The sequence below is a fragment of the Phascolarctos cinereus genome, unplaced genomic scaffold (assembly GCF_003287225.1).
Source record: "Phascolarctos cinereus isolate Bilbo 61053 unplaced genomic scaffold, phaCin_HiC Scaffold_5;HRSCAF=322, whole genome shotgun sequence".
In the NCBI taxonomy this organism is placed as follows: domain Eukaryota; kingdom Metazoa; phylum Chordata; class Mammalia; order Diprotodontia; family Phascolarctidae; genus Phascolarctos; species Phascolarctos cinereus.
This window is the reverse complement of record NW_027555958.1, coordinates 445,686,992-445,711,013: the sequence shown is the minus strand read 5'-3', so window position 1 is coordinate 445,711,013 and position 24,022 is coordinate 445,686,992. Positions and strand designations below refer to the sequence as shown.

The following is a 24,022-nucleotide window of genomic DNA, read 5'->3' as shown; positions in this document are numbered from 1 at the left end:
CTTCTCACTCATGCTTGGGATCAGCTGACCTGCTGCTCCTTGGCTCCCAGCCAGAGGCTGCTCAGAGAAGCCTAATGGTGGCTTGGTCTCTGCTAGGTGAACTGGGGGACGACTGCCCTGAGAACATGCCACGGCCAGGCATGTGGTGAATAAGTCACCATGTTCCCAGTGGGCTATACTGTGACCAGAGCTCTAGGGCTAGAGTCAGGAAGACCCTCATTCAAATCTAGCCTCAGATCCTCACTAGCTGTGTGACTCTGAGCAAGTCACTTCACCTGTTTGCCTCAGTTTCCTCAACTGTAAAAGGGGGATAATAATAATAACAACTACATTCCAGGGCTGTTGTGAGGATCAAAGGAGATACTATTTGTAAAAAAAAAAGTGCTTAGCACAGTGCCTGGCACATAGTAGGTACTTTATAAACTGCTGGTCCACCACGTCTGACCCCTCAGCCTGAAGTTCACAGGCCCCTGGTCACCCAGACCACAGCCCACACAATCATTTTTCCCAGCTCCCCTGTTCTATTCACCCGTTAACAGAGTAGCTCCTCTAGGTTTGAGAATTAGAGTGAGGGCAAAGCTGTGACCACTTGATTAACACTGTTAATCTGCTAGATTACTTTCCATAAGACAATCGGTAATTCACGAAGGGGCAAGGGTCACCAGAGCACCCTCAAATTGCTCTGGCCTCCACTCCCAGTTTTGTCCCCTGCCTGCCCCTTCTCCCTCCTTCCCCCTTTTAAATGGTCAGAACAAAGATCAGGAGCAGGAAGGTGAAGGGCCAGAACATGTACAGCCCTGTAAGGCTGGCACCCGCAGCTCCATCACTGGACACTCTGGGATGGCAGCTGAGCTTTTAGGGCCTGCGGCACCTTTTATTAAAGTACTTCTCTGTTCCCTCTCTGTTTTTCATTCAAAAGGACCATGCCTGAGACATTTGCTGCTTCCTTCTCTTGCAAAGAAAGGGGCCAAGTTCAGCTGCTCTGTGTCTGGGGCCCCAGACACAGCCGGGTGTCCTCAAGTCAGCGCCCCGGGCCAGCGTTCTCCACGGACAAAGGCTGGCCTCCAGCTGCAAAGCTCACATACAAAGGCTCCCTGTGCTCCCCAAGCACCCCGCCCCCAGCCCCAAATGGGCCTGCGCAGAGCTCCAAGCTGGAAGCCCCACAGACCCCGGCAATCAGGGGTCAGGGTGAACAAAGCTCAGAGCGGCTGAGGAAGCATCAGAGCCATCCAAACGAGGATAGTAAATCAGGCCCTTCCGAAACACCAAGAACGAAGGGATCCTTGGAAAAGGAGCAAGGCACTCTGGGAGGGCCAGTGCCAGGATACCCCACCGTGGCTCCCACGGGCCCGGGGCCAGACAGTTCAGGTAGCACCATCACCTCACCACGTCTCCCTCAAGCACACAACAGAATCACCAGCGGGCGTTGCCCGTCTCCTTACCCCACCCAGGCCCTCTCCCCTGGCCCCACACAGCCGGCCTCTGCAGCCTGGTCCATCCCACAAAACTGAGCAGCCCCGCCCATGGGTGCCACACAGGGGACGCCACTTTGAAGCACTTCACAGATGGCAGCCCAGGTGGCCCAGAGGGTGGCAGGAGGGGCAGTGATGGGGACAGGACGCCAAGGACATAGCAGACTCCTAGGGAAAATGGGACACGAAGGGGACAGAAGGGGAATAAAGAAATGGAAAAAGGGGACAGGATTAGGACTTGACGGTGACACTTATTCTAGATAAATTACATGCTATTGGTCCAGTCCCTGACTCTGATTGAATGATCCTCCATCATCCATTCTGGAGAGCAAAGCGGGTTCACAGGTCACCCACTTCCCTAACCCTCCTATGGTCCCTCTGCCCCCTGGGCCCAGTGCACAGACTTCCTCCCTCTCCTGACAGGTGTCAAATACAGCTAAGAAAGAGAAGAAAACATCCAAGTGAGGAGAAAGCTCCTGACACTCAGGGGGAAAGGAGGGCCTCAAGTCTCCACGATGATGGGCCACGGTTCAGGAGGGGCCTCTGGGCCTGAGCTACCACCAGGCCAGGGAAGTGGAAGGGAGAGGAGGGAGGGAGGGGAAAGGGGGGAGGGGCACCAAAAAGCCTGACGGCTCTGGGATCACAGGACCAGTGCCAATCCTGCCTCTAGCCCTTGGAGTCAGTTGTTGGGCTTCCCTCAGCCTCAGTTTCCCCATTTATACAACAAAGGCCTCCAAGATCCCTCCCAGCTCTACCTCTGTGATCCTACAATTCTGTGACCTTGGGTAAGTCATTTCTTTCTCTGGGCTTCGGTTTCTTCTGTAAAGTGGGGAGGGTCTGGATGTCACAACCTCAGGGGCTCCTTCTAGCTCTACACCTATGACCTTAGCCCCTTGGGAAAGTCTCTTAGCTTAGGCAAATTACTGACTCTCTGGGCCTTACTTTCTTCCTCTGTAAGGTGGGGGTTGGGGCCTATGGGGCCCATCCCAATTCTCAGTCCTCCCAGTAACCTGAGAAGGCTCCAGAGGAGGCCTCCATCAGCACCACCAACAAAAGCCTCACATGCTCTCTCCAGGCTGAGAGCCAAGAACAGGCCCCAAGCAGTGGGAGCCCCTGACAAAGAGCAAAGCTTCCTAAGGATGAGCCTCCAGGGCAGCGGCGAGCCAGTGGCCATCCTGGGGCTCAGCAGGGCCCCTCTGCTGGTACTTACTGGGGTCTTCCCATCGGAGGAGGTGCAGCTTCCAGGCGGCGTAGTACATGAAGCCCAGCACCAGGCAAAGGCAGAGGGTGAGCAGCAGGTTCCGGACGAGCACCACCAGGCCCATCTTCATTGGCTACATGACCTACGAGAAAGCAGACAGATGGGGTCTTGAGAGGTGGGCACCAAGTCTCACCAGCCTGCTCTCCCCAGACACGCAGGGCAGTGTGCTCTAGCCAGGAGCTGGGGCCAAGCCTGGTACGATGGTCAGAGCAGTGCCTCCCGTGTCCCTTCCCCTGCATGGGCTGCCTCCTTCTTCCTGAGAAAGTCAATCAATCAATCAATCATAATAACTTTCAGACAACCATCCTCCCAGGCTGTTAAGAAGAAGGGCATTTGCATCATCAAAAACATCAGCAGTTACCGTCAACTACAAGCACTGCCCTCAAGGGAGGCGGCTGTGTGAGTGGAGAGGAGGGCCGTGCACAAGAGAAGCTGTGAGCTTCCCTCCGGAATGACTTGCCCACGGTCACATAGCTAGTGTCTAAGGCAGGATTTTAAAGCCAGGACTTCCTGACTCCAAATCTAGCATTCTATCTGCTGCACCACCTAGCACCTCTTGCTAGATTCCCAATGCTCTCTAGCCTGTCGTGACATTGTTCTTACAAGTTACCACTCTGTATTTATCCTCTGTTACCAGTCCTGGCTTCTATGATCTATATATTTCTTTTAAAAATCTCTGTGGCTGGGCAGCTAGGAGGCACAGGGGATAGAGCACTGACCCTGCAGTCAGGAAGACCTGAGTTCAAATCCCGCCTCAGACATCTGACACTTACTAGCTGTGTGACCCTGGGCAAGTCACAACCCCATTGTCTAGCCAAAAAAAAAAAAATCTCTGTGGCCTGAGGAGTTCCCTGTGCATCTGTATTGGTCTCCAGACAATTCCCATTCTTCCTTCCCACTGAAATTGTTTCCCTTTGTGCCTTCAGAATTTCATTCCTGAGCAGCTCCCATTCCTCCTGGGCTGGCTTCCTCTAGAAATTCAGGCTGTGGGATCTAACCTATCCTTCCTTGAACTTTTTTAAAAGTGCTCTTCCACAACCTAGAGGGCGTCAGCTTATTCCCAGATATCTCTCCTTCTCTGTCCTAAGTTTCCTGGATTTCCTCTTTTGGGCTCAGGGTCCTGGGTTCTCTCCCTCAGGGTCTAAGGAGAGATGTGTTCAAGGTGGTGCTGGTGATTTGACTTGGCTGCACACGCTGTCTCCTGTCTCTCTCAGGGTGCTCTGCTGCTTCAGGTAGACTGCCCACCTGCACTGTGGGTGCAGTTGGTGGCAATGGTTAGCCCCTTTTTCACAGGAGATGCTTCCCTGGTGAGGGTGATGAGGATTGGGCCAGAAGCAGGACAGGTGGTCTGGGGGTGCTGTCACTTCCCGGGTTCCTGGGCCTGTCTGCCTCTTGCTGGCACCTGTCAGGAACACTCCAGCCTCATCATTCCTATGTTTTAGCCCAGATACAGAAGAACAAATTCCATCCTCAGCCCTCACCTTCACCAGCTATTCACTTCCCAAATCTGCTGTTCTCTCCGGTATCCCTTGCCTATGACAGGAAGTAGTGATAAAAAAAAAAACTGCCTGTGCCCCTGAGCACTTCTCTTGTCATCTAAGAATCTATCATCTTAGGCAACATTTCCTAGGCTCCTTCTGGGAGAGACATGTAAGCCCCCAGCAGCAGTGCCTGAGGCTGCTGGGCAAGGTAGGGATGGGGAGGAGGGTGTCACTGAAGTCTGGTGGCAGAACAAAAACCAGGACAACTGGCGATGGCCCAGGATGCAGTGTTTGACCTTGGTATTTGCAATGTCTGACCAAGCTCTAAATGCTCCATGTGCCTACAGGCTTCAGCCACCTTCGTGGCCGTTGGAACAAATTGTTCTCATCTGCTCATTTGGTCAGGGGAAGTCTTCACATACTTGGAGTAGAAATGCTCCCTAACTCACTGACAGGCTTAAGCGCCATCAGTTACTCTTATCTTGATTTAGCCCATCTGCCAAGGCAGTTTACTGAGGTGTGTCTGCTGCCATGTAATAGCTTCTTGGAGCCACAGATGAGAGTCAGGTGAAGGAGGACACCAAAGGTGGATGATCTGCCCTGAAAAGGGATTGGCAGGGGGCAGCTAGGTGGCACAGTGAATAGAGCACTGGCCCTGGAGTCAGGAGGACCCGAGTTCAAATCCAGCCTCAGACATCTGATACTTACTAGCTGTGTGACCCTGGGCAAGTCACTTAACCCCACTGCCTAGAAAAAAAAGAGATTGGCAGCCCTCACACCAGAGGTGCTAGTCCTCCTAAACCACACCAGGTGAAGTAGGATAGAGAGAGAAGAGAAGAGGACCCAGGACAGAACCTGAGGCATACATGTGGTTAGAGGGTGTGATCTGGAGGATCCAGCCAAGGAGACAGAGAAGGAGCCATCAGAGAGGTGGGAGGAGAACCAGGAGAGAGGGGTGTCGCCAAGACCTAGAGAGGAGGAGAGAGTGATCAACAGTGTCAAGAGCATCAGACAGGTCAAGGAGAATGAGGACAGAGAAAAGATCACTGGATTTGGTAGCTGGGAGATCCTTGGTAACGAGAGGGCAGCTTCAGTGGAATGATGAGGTCAGAAGCCAGATTGTAAGGACTTAAGAAGGCAGTGAGAAGAGAGATAGGCAAAGCACCCATTGTAGACGACCTTTTTGAGGAACTTAGCTACCAGGGCAGAAAAGGCACGGATACTTAATACATCCTTGTTGACTGACCACTGACAGACCACCTCACCAGCACTTTCCTTCTTCTGAGCCTCTCCTCATCCTGAGCTCTCATCCCTCCACCCTGCCACCCTCTCCAGGCCATCATCATCCCTCACCACTGCTACCCATTCCCCACCCCCAAGTCACTTCCACACCCACCCAGGGGGGCCCTGCCACCACCAGAGGGCAGCCTCCCCTGCGCCTCCTGCCCATACCCATCATCTGGCTTGATTCAGATGGGTGTCTTCTGATGAAATGGAGGGCCACCAGGCCTTGCCATCTGCCCTGTCTCCACTTCCTGCCAACCTCTGGCACTGTCACCCGGTGGACGGAGATAACCTAAGAACCAGAGTATGAGCTCCTTGAGAACAAGGGCTGTCTTGCTGTGTGTCCCCAGCACTTGGCACATAATGAATACTTAATAAAGGCTTTTTCCTTCTTTTGTTCATTCATTCATTTGCTGCTCTTGCCATCCCACCTTCTAAACCCCAGCCACTTCCATTCATGTCTCAGGCTGTCGGCAGGCTCACGCCACCCCCCAGCCCAGCCCGGGTCTGGCCGCTGCTCACGGATGCCCTCCCTCTACCCCCTCCTTGGGCCGCCTGTGCCCCTCCCCAGCTGCTCCCTCTCCACAGAGGATTGGGACATCGAGGACATCGCCATGAAGCTGAAAGGCTCACAACCTCGGACTCATTCCCTCTCCCCTCCTTTTCCAAGCATTGTCATGTCCTGTTTTTTCTGCCTTCATAACATCCCCCGCACATGGCCCCTTCTCTCCTCAGATACTGCCACGCCCCCCCCCCCCCGGGGCTGGGCCTCCTCACCTCACACTTGGACTATTGCAATGGCCCCCTTCACTGGCCTCTCTGCCTCCAGGCTCTTCCCTCCCTAGTTCATCCTCTACTCAGCCACTGAAGTGATATTCCTAAAGCACAAGTTTGGTCATGTCAGCCCTCAGCTCAAGAGGCTTCAATGGTTCCCCATTGCATCTGGGATATAGCAGCCTTTAAAATCCTTCATGATCTGGCTCCAGCCTAGCCATCCAGCAATGATGACACATCACTCACTATCACTTTCTCTACAGTCCAGTCGAACTGGTCCATAGACTTGTTCTCTGAACATGACATCTCATTTCCCACCTCCGCGGCTTTGCACAGGCTGGCCGCCATGCCTGGAACACTCTCCCTCCTCACTTAACACTCTTTGGAATCCATATCTACATTCAAGATTGAACTCATCGGTCACCTTCCACAAGCACCTTTGCCAATACCCCCCAGGAGTCCCTGGCCAATAGGGTTCCCATCTCCAAATGACTTTGTCTTGACTTTGGAAGAGTTCTCCGAGTAAGTGTTATAGCCCCTCAGTTGAATTCAGGCTCTCAGAGGGCAGGATCTGCACCCAGAGACAGCACCTCCCACATCTCCTTCAATGTAGCACATGCCCAATAAATGCTTGCAGAACCACACTCAGCTGTACTGTGAGCTGTATGAGCTGTGCAGAACTGGGGGAGAGGCTCACTCCTCTAAGGAGCCAGCCCCAGTAGAGGAGGCCCTGGAAAAGAAAGCTGGCCAGGACTGACCATTCATGGAGAGGAAATTGTGTCTTCCACCACAAATAAAGTTTGTCATCTATGAGATGTTAGCAAAGCCTGTGTGACTCCATAAGAGCTGAGGATCCTTTTACCCACGTGTGGACCAAATTCTCAGAAAACCTGGGTGGCGGGACGAGGCCAAGAGGAGCGAGCCCCTGAAGACTAAAGCCAGGCTCTCAGTAACTGTGACGGGGCTGAAGATCCCACTCAATGCTCATGATGCCCCTGGCCCTGCCACGAGAATCACCAATCAAGACCCAGATCAAAGAGGAGGGAGGCTCCTACCTGCCCCTATTCCCACTGTCCCTCATACCTGAACTGCCCTCACTCCCTCCACTCTGGCTCCAGCCCAAAGCCTGCTGCAGGCAGGAAGCCTTGTCAGCCCCATCCCTAGCTGCCAAGGCCTTCTCCAGCATTGCCCCCCATCTGCCCATTTACCCTGTATTCATGTTTGTAAGTTGTTTTTGCATGCTTCTCCCTCCTTTAGAAAGCGAGCTCCTTGAGGGCAGGGACCAAGTTTTTGTCTGTCTTTGCAGAGTTTAGCACAGTGCCTGGCACATAGTAGGTGGTCAGTAAATGTTCATCTGCTATTGCTGCCTGACCAGCATTGTGGAAAAGCTAGGGAGATTTGAGCTTGCCCACAGGATCAGGACCCAGGACTCATCCTTAAGAGTTCACTGTTCATGCAGTAAGAGGTGTCCAGTGGAGTGCCTAGGGGATCTAGGTTGGGCCCCGGACTGTTGAATATTTTCATCAGTGATTTGGATAAAGACAGAAATGGCAGATGGCCAGCTGGCGAGGTCTACCTCCAATGCCCTGCTGGCACTCAAGCTCCTCAGATCCAAATCCGAGCTCACTGGCGTCTCCTTAGAAATCCTGCCACAAGCCCTGTTTTTCCTCCCGCCGCACCTGCACCGTTAATGTTTGCAGCCCGCCACCTCACATCCACTGAGACACTCAGCCTCACCAGCTCCTCTCTGGTCAGCCCCTTGGAGCCACCCTCTCCACTCCTCCTGGCCACGGCTCTGGTGTCCCACCTGTTTCCTGCCCCCGCTTCTGTCCCTGCCACCTAATCCTGTCACTCCATTCAAACACCTGTGTCCCCACTATGACCTGAACAAAACAGGCCTTGTACATATCATAAATATGAGGACAGAGAGGCCTGGGATCTCGTTCTTGTCCTGACACTCCCTAACCATATAACTGTGGACGTGTTTCCTCAGTGGCAGACTAAAGATAACCTTTGCACTACTATCCTCAAAGGACTTTCTGAGGAGCACACCACATGATTGAGAGATGTTTTGACTATTCTGGCATTCAAGGCCCTCCATGATCTGGCTCCAGCCCCACCTCCAGGCTCTTACTCCTCACCACTGGACCTCCCTTAGACCTGGGGGCCCTGCCCTCCATTTCAGGGAAGACCTGAGCCCACAAGGACTTTTCCACCCTCTGAACTCCACAGGTATCATTTACGGAATCAGAACTGGAGAAATGGTCAGGACCTTGGAGCCAGCCCTATCCTGTTCCAGAGAAGGAAACTGAGGCCCAAGATGGGAAGTGACTTGCCTAAGGTTACAGAGCATGGTAGGGGCAGAGTAAGGGCTGCAGTGACTGCCCTGGTATGACATCAAAACTGGCCTTGTCACTCATTCCCCTGGAATGGCTCATTCCCCTCAGCTGGACAGGAAGTTTGTGTGACCCTGGAGTCAGAAGCCCTAGGTGCAAATCCTCTCTCTGTGGTTTACTTCCTGTACGTATCTGAGCAAGGCCCATACCCTGCCTGAGCCTGTTTCCTCCTACGTAAAATGTTGGGTGGACAGGCTGGCTTCTGAGATAACCTGCCAGCTCTGGAGCTAAGCTGGCACGATTCCCAAATCCCCAGGGCATGGACTAACCTCCTGGACATGGCACAGGAGCAAACTTTCAAGGGACAGACCAACCCCAATCAACTGCCCTCTGGCCACTGACACCCAAAGCCAGCCCCTGGCCAAACAAGACCAGAGCCTTCCAGCTCTCTCCAGCACTGCGTAAAAGTCCCATAACCCAGGACAGTGAGTTTCCTGTCACAGAAGGAGCTAGGCAAACTGCTGAGCTGCCCAGGATGACAAGGCTGCAGCCCCGCCAGGCACTGAGCCCTGGCAGACAATCACATCTACTACCAAGCTGGGGCCAGAGAGCAGCTTCTCTTGTTAGTGGGAAAAATGTGAAAACAGTATCCCGGGTGAGCAAACTCTGCCTTCCTCCTCCTCCCTATCCTGTTCCTTCTCCTCCTCCCCCCTTGCCCTCATCTTCCTCCTCCTCCCTCTCTTCCTCCTCCTCCCCATCCTGTTTCTTCTCCTCCTCCCCCTCGCCCTCATCTTCCTCCTCCTCCTCTCCTTCCTGTTCTTTTTCTTCCTCCTCCTCCCTGTCTCTGAAACCCTGCTTTCCCATCTCATCACAGCTCAGGCCTCACTTTGCTCTTTTCACAATTATAAAACTAAGTTTACCCAGTTCACCTTGACACCATCTTCTCCCATCAAATGTCTTGCTGCCATAACCTTACATTGTGCCAAACCCCAGCCCTGGAACACCCCCCCACCATCCACCTTCTGCACTCCTATAGCTGGCTACTAGAGGACGCCAGCAGAGGACATCCCCATGGCTGGCTGACCTGGGTCACTACAGATCTGTTACATCATCACCACCAGCGCCTCCCCACTACTTGCGTATCCTTCCACTCCTCCCTGAAGGACTTTTTCAGTTCCTCCTAAATGTCCTCCAACCTCTTCTCTCCTCCAGCCTCCCCTCAAAGCCCTCCTTATCTCTTTTAGCTGGGAGCTCATAAGTCCTTGACATCACCCCCCATTCTCCCTCTCTGATAGAGATGTACCTTTTCCTCACCAAGGCCAATTCCTCAACATGTGCCCCAATCCCATTCCTCTCCAATATATTGCCCCTTCAATCATCCCCCTTTCTCCCTGTGTCTCTCTGAATCTCTTCCTGTCTTAGGCCCTCTCTTTCAGTCTCTCTATCTACTGGCCCCTTTCTTGCTGCCTACAAATATACCCATGTTTCCCCATCCCTAAAAATCCTAGCATCCCCTCAAGCTGTCATCCTGGATCTCCTCTCCCCTTCCCACTGCCTGCCCAGTCTCAGACTGCACTCTATGGCACATAGTCTCATCATTCAACCAGAACCGGTCTCCTCAAAGTCACTGCTAATTTCTTCATGACCACATCCAATGGTCCTTTCTCAGTCCTCTTCCTTTTCAGCCTCTCCGAAGATCTGACATCATTGCCCACCTTCTCCTCCTGGATGCTCCCTCCCCTCTGGGCTTTCCTGACGTTGCTCCTTCTCACCCTCCTTTGCTAGTCCATCAAACATGCCACGGGTCCTAATCCTGTGTTCTCCTCTAGACTCTGTCCTGTCTCTCTAGACTGTCTCACTTGGTGATCTCATCAGCTCAGTTAGCATACCTCTGCGGGTGACTCTCAAATCTGCATATCCAGACATCTCAGTCTCAATATGCCCATCCTAGAGCTCATTATCTTCCCCCTAAATCCATCCCATACAGACTGACTTTCTAGCCATGATTTATCTCCCATCTCTGTACCTTTGCACCGGCTGTGCCCTATGCCCAGAGTGTTCTCCCTCCAAATCTCTGCCTCCTAGAGTCCCTGACTCCCTTCAGAACTTTACATGAGTGCTTCCTTCTCCAGGATGTCTTTCCTTACCTCTCATCCCCTCCCCATCCCTGGTGCCCTCCTCTCCAACTTCAATCTATCTGGGACACATTTATTGATGTAACTGTGGCATCCATGACAGAATGGAAGCTCTCTGAGGGCAGAGACTTTTTCATTTTTATCTGTTTCTCTCATGCCTAGCACAGTGCCTAACACATAACAAGCTTTTAACAAACGCTTGTTAATGGACTGATTCCCTCCTCCTAGCTTCCCCATTACTACCAAGGGTACCACCAGACTTGCTGTAGCAGCAGGGAAAGAGAAGTGGTAGTATGAGCCAGGCAGGTCAAACCCCTACTATCACCCAGATCACCATGTGACCCTCAGACCCGAGCAGGGATAGCTCAGGAACCTGGGCCCAGAAGCCTGGGGAACTGCACCGCTTCTGGGGAGAGGCAGCCACAGGGACTGAAGGAATCGATAAATGAAAAAAGAAAGCATTTATTGTGCACTTACTGTGTGCTAAGTGCTGGGAATACATATAGAAAAGCAAGATTCCTGCCCCCTAGGAGCTCCCAGTCTAATGGGGGAGACAACCCCAAGGAAGGTTTCAGATAGAAAGTCCCTTCATTCTTGGGGGGTAGTGGCCAAGCAGAGGGTCAGGCCTCTTCTTACTGTCATTTCTACCAATAAAATGACATCGGTTTCTGATGCTGAGCCATCTGACGGGGCCAAGGACTCTGGTAACAAAAGCTTTCCTTTCTGGCTCTTCAGGCCCTGCACTTGCCCAGCTCCATCTCCACAAGGGGATGGCTGTGGGCAGTGGGCAGGAAGCACTCTACTCCCAAGGCTCTTGGGGCCCGAGGAGAGACGGTTAAGGTAGTGCTGGTGCCTGACTTGCCTGGCCCATGTTGCCTCCCATCTCTCCCTCAGGGTGCCCAGCTCTTCAGTCAGACTGGCCTGCCTGCCCTGGGGATGGCATTTGGTGGCAGGTGGTAAAGATAGCTGCCACGCTCTCCATAGGAGCTGCCTCCCTGGATGATGGCTATGAGGGCTGGGGGTCTGGGGGTACTGCCTCTCCTTGGGTTCCTACGTCTATCTGCCTGTGGTGGCAACTGGTAGTGAGGAGGAAGGTGGGTCCCTTCTCTTCAGTGATTTCTCCTTTAACGGTGGCAGTAGGGGCTGGGCTGGACACATTCTGGTGGTCTGGGTGGTGCTGCTATTTCCAAGCCTCTTGGGCACAGGGTCCTGAGCTGTCCTCATCATGGTCTGGGGAGTGCTGGTGCCTCACCTCACCCTTAGAAGAGTCTTACTGCCTCAGTCAGGCTGGCCTGCCTGCCCCATGGGTGGCAGCCAGTGAACACCCAGAAAGGAAAGAGTTTGACATCAGAAACAGATGTGATTTTATCATCAAAAACAATGCCAGGTTATCTGCGTGGCCACTGTATCCCCAGGTCCAGGGGCTCTCTTCCCTTCCCCATTAGACTGGGAGTTCCAGAGTGGTGTGGATCTTCTTGCCAAGCAACAGTATACACACAGCTTGAGTCACTCCCTCCTGATGGGTCATGCCTTCCTCCCCCACCTCTCTGGCATCCATGCCTCCCTCTCCACTCACATGACCCCTTCAGCTCCGGCCCTCCTGACGGCTCTGCCAACTGCAAAGCCCAAGGCCGACCACCTCCCGACTCCCTCAGGAATCCTTCGAAGCCCCTGGGTACACTCGAGGACCTCCCCAAACCGACCCCTTCGAAATTAGTTCCCCATCCATGGCATCAACTTTTGCCCCACAAGCCTGGCACATTCTCCCTTCTGGTCTCCCCTCAGGAGACAGCTATCAACACTCAGGGGAAGAGAACACCAAGAGGGCATTGCAGTGGGAGAGGCCTGGATCCCCTGCGTTCTAGGACTGTCACCAGGTGTGCAGGTCCCTGTTGCTGGAGAGGGCTTCTGCAAAGTGCACGAACACTGCTGTAACCAGAGTTTTGGCGCAGCCCAGGCTGCAGGAGCTAGCTGCCTTGGAGGATGCAGGAGTTCCATGTGCCCAGACATGCACTGGGCACCTACTATGTGCCAGGCTCTGGGCCCTGCCCTCCACGGGCTGACAGTCTAGTACGAGTGGGGGTCCACGGGCGCTGGACAAGGCATTGCACACTCCTGGTCCCCCCGGCTCTCAAAGGCACAGAGTGAGCGTTCGACGCCTCCAGGGGCCGGCAGGGAAATGGGGGACACGGCGGACGGCGAGGGCAAAGGCACGGGGAGGGGAGATGGTGGGGTCCAGCCCGGGGACAACACCAAGGTCAGTTTGGCTGGGTCCGGAAGGGACAAAGAGCGGGACGGATGGAGGGTCTGCGGCCGGCTGGAAGGGCTTCTCGGAGGGAGGAGCTGGGACGTGGCTAGGGCCTGGCGGCAACGGGGAGCCCCTGCTGGGGTGGGGGGAGGACCGCGAGCACGGCGGCCCGCGGCAGAGCCCTGGGGCCCCCCACTGAAGACTTCCGCTCGGGCCAGGCCGGGCTCCGGCCACGGCCACGGCCACGGTAGTGGCCCTCGCGCCGAGCCACCCCCCACGACCCTCTCCCTGTCCCAGCGGGGGAGGGGGCGCCAGGGGCGGCCGGCGCGGTCATGGTCACAGGCGGGTTACGGTCACGGGCTGGGGGCGCGCGCCAGGACCGTTAGCTGCGGCCGCGCGCGGCGGGGCGGGGACGCGCTCTTACCGCGGGGCGGGCTCGGCGGCGGGGGGGCTGGGTGGGCGCGGGGCCGGCGGGCGCGGGGTCGGGCCCGGCTTCGGGCTCCGGCGCGGGGGGTTCCGCGGGTGCCGCCATGGCGGGGACGCAGCCTCGGCCTCACAGCGCCAGGGGCGGGGCCAGGGGCGGGGGCGGGGCCGCTCCGGCCAATGGGGAGCTGCGACCCCTACCCGCTGGCGAGGGGGCGGGCCCAGATGGCAATGCCGCCAATCGGTACGCGGGGGCGGGCCGGGTCGAGCCGGGTGGACAGCCAATGACAGAGTGAGGTCGTGGGAGAAGCAGGCGGAGAGGTGGGGGGAGGAGAAGAGGATAAGGGAGGGGGCCGTGGCTCCAGGCGGGGCGCGGGGAGGGAGCCTAGCCCCAGTGCCTCGCCCCCGCTCCCCTGCCTTCCCTTCCCTGTTCACCCTGGCTCAGTTTCCTTAATGGAGCTCCTGTTTTCCTTGCCTCGGTTTCCCCATTCACTCCTCACACTCTACTTGTTTTCCCCATTCCCCGTCCCGCCCTGCCTCAGTTTCCCCATTCACTCACACCCATCCCTCATTTTCCCATTCATCCTCACATTCTCCCTGTCTCGGTTTTCTTAATTGGCCCCCTGCTTGCCTTGCCTCGATTTCCCCATTCAATCTCCCCATTTATCCCTGGACCCGCCTGCCTGGTTTTCCCTTTGGTCCCTGCTACCTCAGTTTCCCCAACTCCCCATGGGCTCCGAAGAGAAGGGCTACGTACACTAGGTCAGGCCCCGGTTCCCCCCATGTGCCCCTCCCCCCACCCTTTTCCTCTCAGACCCCACATGAGGTTAGCCATAGGTTCACTGAGTGGTGCTTGGCTCTCGGAGCCTCAGTCTCCCATGCGCTGTACAAAGCCCTCCCAGACAGGACTGCCCTCCAGAAGGGGCAGCAGCAGCTGCTGCTGTCCTGCCCCCCAGCACAGACCCTCGGGCCCTCAGAGTCCACCGAGCCGTAGTTGGTCCTTCTGTCCTGGGAACGAGAGACTGCACATTGGCACTGCCTCCCCCAGCACCTTGTCCAACCCTAGCCTGACCGAGGCTGCCCTCCACAGCTTCCGGGAAGAGTGACCACCCCTCCCCCAACAGGAAAACCCCCAAGGATGGGGAGCTCACTTCCTCACGCAGGACCTAGGACAGCGCTCCGGGTGGGGAAAGTTTTCCTCTTGACTAGCCTGGGGCAAGATGGCCTTTTGAAAGCTAACCCCCTCAGCCAAAGGGGACCAGTTATTTCATTGGTCTAGGGAGCTACCAGACAGCTTGGCCCCTTGGGCTGCGACCTAGAATCAGAGCTCTCCTGAACGGGAAGGTGAAATGACCTCTCCAGAGTCACACAAAGGGTCAGAAGCAGGACCTCCTGCTCCAGGGCACTCCATCTGCTCCAACCAGTCTGTTTCTTCCTCCCCTGCTAGGTTCCTTCCCCAGCTCCTCCCCCAGATCAGGTATGCCCTGGGGGAAGGGGAGAGGGAGAAGGGGGTATGTGGCCTCAGAAGGCTAGTGTTGCCAAGGAGCCCTAAATCACAAGGTTCAGCTGGCTGAGAAACCCTCCAGCCTTGACCTTTGTCTGAAAGGTGCCTTACTCTGAAGGCCACCCCAGGTGCTAGGGCCCTCCCCTTCCCAGCACATTACCTTGGCTGATTACCTCCTTATCTAGTGCAGGAGGCAGGTCTGTGAAGGCATCCTCCCCAAGCCTATCCCAGACACTAGCACCCTTCCCTCTACAATGAGCTTCTTTTCCTTGTGTCTTGTTTTATGGGGCACTGTATTCATAAAATCATTCATAGTACCCTTGATTTAGAACTAGAAGACACTTTAGAAACCCTTTAGTACTCATGGTATTGATGAGGAAACAGGCCCAGAGAGGGAAAGGAACCCAACTGAGGTCACATAAACCTCCTGGTTTTCTTCCTGGTTATCTTCCCTTTCCAAGCCCCAATTCATTTCAATCAAACATGCTCCTATTGCAGAGGGACCAGAGTATACAAAACCTAAATGAAGGTTTCTGCCCTCAAAGAGCTCACATTCTACTGGAAAAACAAAAATGAACACAGATGGGAATCTCCAAGGGAATTGCTGGCTAGCAAATAAGATGCCAGTAAGAGATGGCCCTGGAAATCAGCCTTCAGTGAGTCCTAGGGAAAATCAAAAGGTGTCTCTCCAGTTACTAATGATCTCCTAATTGCTAAATCCAATGGGCTTTTTTCAATCCTCATTCTCCTTAACCTGTCTGCAGCCTTTGACACTGTGGATCACTCTCTCCACCTTGAAACTCTCCTCTCTTCAGGTTTTTGGGACACCCCCCCCCATTCTCTTCCTGCCTCTCTGACTGCTCCTCCTGTCTCCTTGGCTAGATCTTCATGTAGGTCACACTCACTACCCACAGGTGTCTCTCAAGGTTCTGTCCCTCTTCTCTTCTCCCTCTCCCCTATTTAACTTGGTGGCATCATCAGCTTCTGGTTTCGTCTCTCATTTCCAAGCAGACGATTCCAGACCACAACCTGCAACCTTTCTCCTGACCTCTAGTCTTGCAACTTCAACCACTTATCAGACACTTCAAACTGAATGTCTTATAGACATCTGAGACTCAACATTTCCAAAACTTAACTCGTCTCTTTCCCTCAAACCTTCACTCTTCCTGACTTCTCTAACACTGTTCTCCCTATTCCCCAGACACCCAGCCTGGGTACCATTCTCTATCCCTACCCCCTACTATTTCCAAGTCTTGTCAAGTTTACCTTCATAACAGCTCTCACATAGCTCCCCCCCTCCCTCTCTTCTCTGACACTGCTGGATGCAGACCCTGGACAGCTCTCACACCTGGATTACTGCACCAGCTGCTGAGGGGTCTGCAAATCCCTCCTCACTCCAGGCCATCCTCCACTCAGCTGTCCAAGAGATCGTCCTAAAGTAAGTCTGACCATGGCACCCCCCCTTAATCAGTCAACTCCAGTGACTCCTCATCACCTCTAGAATAAAATTGAAGATCCTGTTTGGCTTTTTAAGCCCTCCCTAACCTGGAACATCCTACCTTTCTTATCTTCTGACACCCATCCCCCCATAACTCCCCACAGAAACTGGCTTCCTGGCTATTCCTCAAACAATACCCTCCATCTCTGACTCTAGGAATTTTCCCTGGCTGTCCCCCAGGCCTGGAATTCTCTCTCATAATTTCCATCCCTGACTTCCTTAAAGGGCCAACTAAAATATGTACCTTCTAAGGAAGCCTTTCTCAATCCCCCTTAATGCTAAAGCCTTCTCTCTGTTAATTACCCTCAATTCATTCCATCTATACCTTGTCTGTCCATATTTGTTTGCATTTTCTCTCCCCCACCTCCTTGAGAGCAGGGACTTCTACCTCTGTATCCTCAGTACAGTGTCTAACATATAGGAGGTGCTCAATCAATGTTTGTTCATTAATGCCAGCTACATCCTGAGTCTGTTACCTCTGACCCAAGCAAACAGGGGAAAGGAGTTCAGACTGAGGGGGTGGCTAACCAGACCCTGAACAGGGCATGGTCACTGACTCTCCCTCCCTTCTATAGGATTTGATCTCTGGGAATTGTTTTATATCCTCCCTAACTGGAAGGCTTTTCAGGGGCTCTTGAGCCCCCAGGACCAGCAGGCAGATAAGAGTCCCCTGCCCTGATTTTTCCTGTTCTCTTTCCAGGATTCAATAGTCTGCAGGTTTCCAGGGTGGTAAAGTGGGACTACCATCCTGGCTCAGCCTCCTGGCCTCCCCTGCTCTCAGCCGGGAGGCTGGGGAAGCCAGCAGGGAGAGAAGAATCCTAGAGGGCCTCTCACTAAAGTAAGTTTACCACATCCTCCCCCTTACACCTTTTTCAGCTTCTGCCCTCCTCATTGTCTTTTTCTGGGTCACACTCTGCTGGCCTTCCTCTCCCCTAAGGGTAGTCAGTACCTGGCTCACACTTGAGCCTTCACCATCCTAGGACTCCCCCCACACACACATACACCCTGGCTCCCAGCTCTAGGTCTCCAATCTCCCCACTGTTCCACAAAGGAGTGTCAGGTCACTAGCCCCACCCCCAACCCAATTTGCCCCAGGGACCAGAATTCTCAGACCAGGATCAGCTCCTTCCAAGAACAAGATGACGCTGTTAAAATACTTCCTCCCCCTACCCATTTCCCATTCCAGGAATTATGATTATATAATTATACATAATCATTGTATATACACATATGTATATAATACGTATACATGCATGTGCGTATACATACATACACACACATAATGCCAACCTAGGGAGCCCAGGAATGATGACTCTTATTTTAGAGGCAAAAACAGGTTCCGAGATTTGCCCAACCACAGCCAGCAGGCAGCCGGCTGGTCAGCCACCTCTTTGTACCATAGAATGCTGACCCCATCTCCTTCCTGGGGGAGTGAGGGGGAAGAGGTGGAGATGGAGGAGAATTCAAGCCTTTAGCTGGGAGTGGGGGTGGGGTGGCGCTAAGCTCTACCCTGTAGATCCCCAAGGTGCCTGAGAAAGATAAGGGACCAGTGCACTGTACCCAAGCTGTCTGGCCCCAGCTGGACAGAGGAGTCCCACAGGCAGCTTGGCCTGTCCTGGCCTGTCCTGGTCTGATGGGCTTTGGGGGTAGTCTGGGCTGAGGGAGCAGGGGCAACGGGCAGGACCCCTACTGTGTCTTACCTCTCCCTCTCCAGTCCTGGCTCAGCAGGGATCCTCCCCCATGCTGCTCTGTGAGCCTTGGTCGGCAGACTGGCAAGGGGAGGGGATAGGCCCCAAGTGGTCCGGGCAGCCCCTCCTCTCTTGCAGGGGGAGGTGGGCACTGAAAGGTTGCATTGAGGCTTGGCCCTGGGCTGGGCGGGTCAGGTAACCGCAGCCCCTCCCAGCCCCCACACAAAGGGGGGCATTGAGGCAGAATCCCTGGCGGTGCCCTGCTCCCCTCCCCCTGCCTCACTGTACAGTTTCCTGTCTTCCCAGGGGTCTAGGTCCAGGAAGACCAGGTTTCAAACCCCAACTTTGCCAGCGCTTCCCAAAGGGGCTTAAAAAACCTGAGACCCCAGCCAGGGAAGACCATTCCCCTCCCTCTGCAAAATGTAGGATTGGACCAGATGGTCTCTAAGGAGCCATTAAATCCATGCCTCTGTGACCTGTGACTAGAGCATAGGACCTAATGACTTTCCTTAGGGAAGGGCCCTTCCATAGGTAGGAAGGGATCTCAGACTCTCTTGGTCCAATGCCCTCATTTTAAAGAGGAGACTCAGGCCTGAGAAAAAAAAAAAAGGGCCAGCCCGTGTCCGAGAACCCCTAGGTCCAAACAAGGCAGCACCCCTTCCCTGGGACCTACTTAGATCAGCTCCGGGAATAGCTCTGCTCACCTCTTCTCTCTCTGCCTGAGCCCTTCCCCCACTTCCTAAACCTGACCTCAGCCAGCTACCCCCAGGTGTGGACCAGTTTATTTGCACTTTCTTAGAAACATCCCCCATAGGGTTCTGGGAACCCGCCCAGATAGACTCTGGCCTCCTTTGAGGGAAGGCGGGAGCTCTCTGTCCATGGCCACTCCCTGTCCAGCCCCTAAACCCAGCTCGGCTCAGTCCCTCCTCTTCCTCTGAGCCTTTCCTGACCCCTGACTCCTGACAACTGGAGGAGGCTTTAACGACAGCAAGGGACAAAGTGAGACCCAGGAAAGAGCAACACCAGGCCCATGCCCTAGTCCAGGTAGCCACAGAGCTGGAATTCGAACCCATGTCCTCTCCAAATGGAGAAGTATTCTGGTACCTCAGAGTGCTGACTGCGAGTAATCACATGGAGACTTCAACCTCAATTAGCCCCAAACAGCATGTCTCATCCCCACTGATGTCCCTTTCTGGGACAGGCCCCCACGATCTTGGTTTGCTATCTCTGGTGGTGCTCAGCTTTATCAGCTCTCTCCAGAATGCCTCTGGAAATCACTTCCTTTGCTTCACAGACCTGGCTATTGGCCTCACTCAAACCCCCATTCACCACTTGCTTGGAATCCAAGCTAACCCAACCTAATAAACATTTATTAAGCATCTAATATATGTGCAGGAAATGCAAAAACAAAATGAATGGCACATGTCTTCAAGAAACAGACATTCTCTTGAGAATTCCTGGATCTCTAAGCTGGAAGGGGAAGAGAAAAAGTACTTATTAAGCACCTACTGTATGCCAGGCACTGTGCAGATATTACCTCATTTAGTCCTCATAACCCTTTGAGATAGGTGCTTTTATTATTATCGCCATTTTACAGTTGAGGAAACTGAGGCAGATAAGGGTGACTTGCCCAGGGTCACAGAGGTAGTGTCTGAGGCAAGGATTTGAGCTCAGGTCTTGCTGACCCCAGAGGGCAGCTGGGTGGCAAAATGCATGGAGAGCCAGGCATGGAGTCAGAAAGACTCATCTTCCAGAGTTCAAATCTGGCCTCAGACACTTACTAGCTGTGTGACCCTGGGTAAGTCACTTTACCCTGTTTGCCTCAGTTTCCTCATCTGTAAAATGAGCTGCAGAAGGAAATGACAAACCACACCAGTGTCTTTGCCAAGAAAATGCCAGCTGGGGTCAAGAAGAGGTTGCCATGACTGAAAACGACCAAACAAAAACAACTACTTGCTGACTCCAGACCCAATGCTCTATCCACTGTGCCAGCTAGGACCAGTAAGACCACCAGAGCCATCAAGTCCAACCTGAGCCAGAATCCTAATCCAGCATTCTCATAGAGGAGTCATCTCTCTTCTGCTTGAAGACCCCCAGGGAGGAGGCATCCTACCCAAGGCCCCTGCTGCCATGGTGGGGCAGCTTCTCAGCTCATCTCTCACCCACTATTGCTCCCAGCTCTGGCCTCTCTCCCTTCTGTCCTGAACTTTCTTTTCTCCAGATTGACCTTACCCACTTCCGTTAATCGAGCCTTCTACAGCGGACTCAAGGTTCCCTTCCTCTGGACCCCCAATTCCTAACCCATGCCTATGGAGATCTGAACCCAATTCTTCCAATGTGGAGGCCTGACAGGGGCCGAGTGCCATGGGCACTCAGTTCTATGCCCATCCCCCAACTCCAAGGCACCATGCTTTTCTTCAAGACTAGTGTTGTTACTAACTTTGATAGACTTGGCTCTTCTCAGCAATGCAAGGATCTAAGGCAACTCCAAAAGTCTCACAGTGGAAAATGCTGTCCACATCCAGATAAAGAACTCTGGAGTCTGAATGCAGATCAGAGCAGACTATTTGCTCTTTTTCGTTCTTGTTTTGTTTTGTTTCCTCTTTCTGGTGGTTCCTCCTATTGGTTCTAATTCTTCTTTACAACATGACTAATGTGAAAATATGTTTAATAGGAATGTATATGTAGAGCCTATATCAGATAGTGTGCCGTCTTGGGGAAGGAGGTGGGGAGGGAAAGGGAGAAAAATTTAAAACTCAAAAGTTTATGGAAGTGAATGTAGAAAATTAAAAATAAATTAATTTTTAAAAATAGTGTTCTTAGCTACACTATCACACCGCAGCCTGCTGTATAGACTCGGGCTGGGAGTTAGGAAGATGTGCCAGGTCAGCGCTCTGACACTTCCTAGCCATGTGTCCCTGGCCAAGTCACTTCACCCTAGGGCCCCTCTCCTAACCCAGGGACAGGCTGCAATGGCAGGTGGGTATCCCCTAGAGTGAGAAGCACGAATCCCAGATTCCTCCCTTATTTGCACCGTGCAGATTTTCTGTTCAACTTTGATCCCCCTTCCCCCCACCTCATTCAGAAAACCAGCTGCCTTGTGCCATGCTCCCATTTGTGGGCACAAAGTTGATTTTATGAATCCCGGCACAAAGTGTTGTCGCTAATGATTACAGTGATCTTAGATTCAGCTCAACCTGGTGCCTGTTATCTCTGATGCTTTCCATCTACCCCTCCTCTATCTGTATCCTCCACAAATGAGATGACCTGCCCTCTCTGCCTTTGGGTGGCATCCCACTAGACACCTCCCTCCAAGCCAAGGCAATGCATTGATGCTGATGAAAATCACACTTGGGGCCGGTTTTTAATCGACTCTGATTCAATCTCATTAGATCACAGTGAAACCCCCAACACTCCCTCTTTCCACAAAAGGGGGGGGCAAGTCTCACCTGTCTTTATATCTGCAATACCAAAACAAGACCCATTACAAAGAAAGCACTGGATAAGTGCTTATGTCTAGGTTGGTCCACTCTTAACAAAACCATGCACACTCCTTGTGATCGCTGCCTCCTTTTCTAGAGATTCACTAGCCATCCCTTTAAATCCTAGAGTTTCTCCAGCATTCAAGTTAAGCTCACTGGCCCATGGGATGCCACTCCATTCTCATTCTCTTGCATTTTTCAGAAACCAGTGACATTTGCCCTTCTCTGGACCTGCATCACCTCTTGAATTTTCCAGAATACTTCAAACACTTCGGGCAGTAGCTCATTAATGATGCTCGTGGAGATCTTTCAGTCCCCCGGATGGTCCATTAGCTTTTTCCTGCTCTCTCCTGCTTACACTGAGCCTCATCATCCCTTTTTGGCTCTGTCCTTTGACATCCAAAGAACATCCTCCTTGGCGGAAAAAGCAGATGCCAAGTAAGAGTTTGCCTTCAGCTCTGCCTTCTCTTTGAGGTCTATTTGCAGTCCCTTGGCCCCAGATTGGGGTCAAGCCCTTGTTTCCTGTGTCTTTACTCCATGATGGTCTTCGGGAAAAAAAAATCCTTAGCTCTTCTTTGCAGCTTCCCACCTTTATTCGTCTCTGCTGAGAGCCATTTGTGAAACACCTAATGGGTGCCAAGGTCAGGGTCGTATTCTTGTGCTCAGCCTCTGACTTGACCTGGCCCTCCCTCCATCTTCCAGAATGCATGGCGGACCACGCCTGACTCTCTCAACTTTTATCCCAGAGTCTGAGATGAAGATGTTGCTTCCCAACAAAGTTCCCATCATTTCTACCCCAGCACTCAGGTCCTCCCGTTGGTTTCTTCCCCTTTTCGTGAATGAAACCCTTGTGAGTCAAGTCAAAAAGTTATTGGCTGCTGAAGGAGGGGAAGGAGAGAAAACAAGCCAGCAGATGTCCAGCTAATGGAAGATGAGAGAAGGCTGAGAAGGGTGTTGCCAAGCACCTGAAGCACTTAGTGGAGAAGGGAGAAGCAGTGAGGGCAGTCATGGGGAGACATGGAGGCAAGGGCCAGGCTGCCTCCTTCGGCCTTCTCATCAGTTCTGCCAGCCCTTCTCTCCCCTCCATCCCCTTCTTCCCACCCTAGTAGGGGGACTTTGACACCGTTCCACAGCCATGGTTCCTGCCAAGCTGGGCCACCAGCTGGTTCCCAAGCGGAGCATTCTCCTATGTAGTCTGTACCCCAGATTTATCGTGACGTTCCTCTGGCCCCCATCCCCACCCCTGTCTTGTACGATTTTTTTCTCCACGGCTTCACGTGCCGCCTCTCGTTTTCTCCCTCCTTGAATTATGGAGCTTTTACTTATGACTAGAACGGCTCACGTTGCAGTCCACGAAAGGTCTCCAAGGGCCGTTAAATTCAGCAAGCATTTATTAAGAGTACCATTGTACACTTAAGCCACCCTGCCAGGCTCTAGGGACACAAAGCCAAAAGAAAAATAGAAGGAAAAAAAAGATAGGATGCGCCCTGCATACATCCAGGGAAATGCCAAGTCCTACCTATTAGGAAACAGTGAGCATGTACAACAGGGTGGGAGGCTTCGGGAGAGGGCAGGGATCAGGAAAGATCTTTTCTAGGGAGTGAAGCTTGAGCTAACCCTTGAAGGAAGTTGATGTGGCAGAAATTGGAATGTCATTTATGTTAATAGGTGAAATACAAGAGATGAGGTCCTGCCCTAAGATGATTGGGGTGTGAGTGTGTGGAGAGGGGACAGACAGGGGCGGCTGTGATGAAAGAGCCAAACATGCATCCCTGCAAAGCCAGAGGTGCCCTGGACAAGTGGGGATATCTGGAGAACAGATGGGTTGCTTTGATGCCAGTCTAGGCTGGTGATGGGGAAAGCAATTCAGGCACTGCGCAGGTTTGGGGCTCTTCTCTTCCTCTGACCCTATCCTGGCAGCCCAGCATCCCCCACTTGGCACGCCCAGGGGCACCCTCCCCTTCTCTGGGTGACCCTCTGCCCTCCAAACGCAAGGCCCAGTCAATATTCCTGTCATTGTTCTGTTTTTACCCACAAGCCCTAGTTCAGTTTGTTTCCCTGGAAGCTGCAGACAGTTCTCTAAGATCCTGCACACTTTGGCACCAGCCGTCCCTTGGCTGGGCACAGGTAGCAGTGCCCCAGCACTGTCTTTCTTGCTGATGACTTCTGGTTGATCATTACAGCTGCCTATTTGTCCTGTCGGCATCCAGTCTGTCTTTTCTCCGACTGGTCAAAGGCCAAAACAGCCTTCCTAACGGAGCTCACCAGATCACTGGCACAGCCTCCTGTGCTTTGGCACCACACAAACTCCTTAGGCCTAGCCCAAAGGTTGCCACTACATCTCTCCCGGACTAGAAGTCCATGTCCTGAGGCCAGAGTCTGTCACTGTCATCACCCCAGTGCCCAGCAATGACCCGCCTTAGGCCAGGAGCTTGG

General features: G+C 53.3%; 1 protein-coding gene across 6 annotated transcripts in view; it reads right to left on the bottom strand.

Annotated features, from left to right (window-relative positions):
- The window catches only part of ST3GAL3 (ST3 beta-galactoside alpha-2,3-sialyltransferase 3), a 150,153-nt gene extending 131,323 nt beyond the window's left edge, over positions 1-18,830 (bottom strand). For 4 of the 6 annotated variants that reach the window (XM_020975368.2, XM_020975369.2, XM_020975370.2 and 1 more), the window contains exons 1-2: positions 13,416-13,519; positions 2,683-2,815 (exon numbers count right to left, since the gene is read on the bottom strand). In XM_020975368.2, coding sequence (XP_020831027.1) covers positions 2,683-2,803 — 121 coding nt within the window. In that variant the 5' untranslated portion in view covers positions 2,804-2,815; positions 13,416-13,519. Of the gene's footprint in view, positions 1-2,682; positions 2,816-13,415; positions 13,520-18,116; positions 18,488-18,777 lie in introns of those variants that run through there. The other 2 variants (XM_020975366.2, XM_020975365.2) reach the window with 2 other exon arrangements.
- Between the last annotated feature and the right edge of the window lie 5,192 nt (positions 18,831-24,022).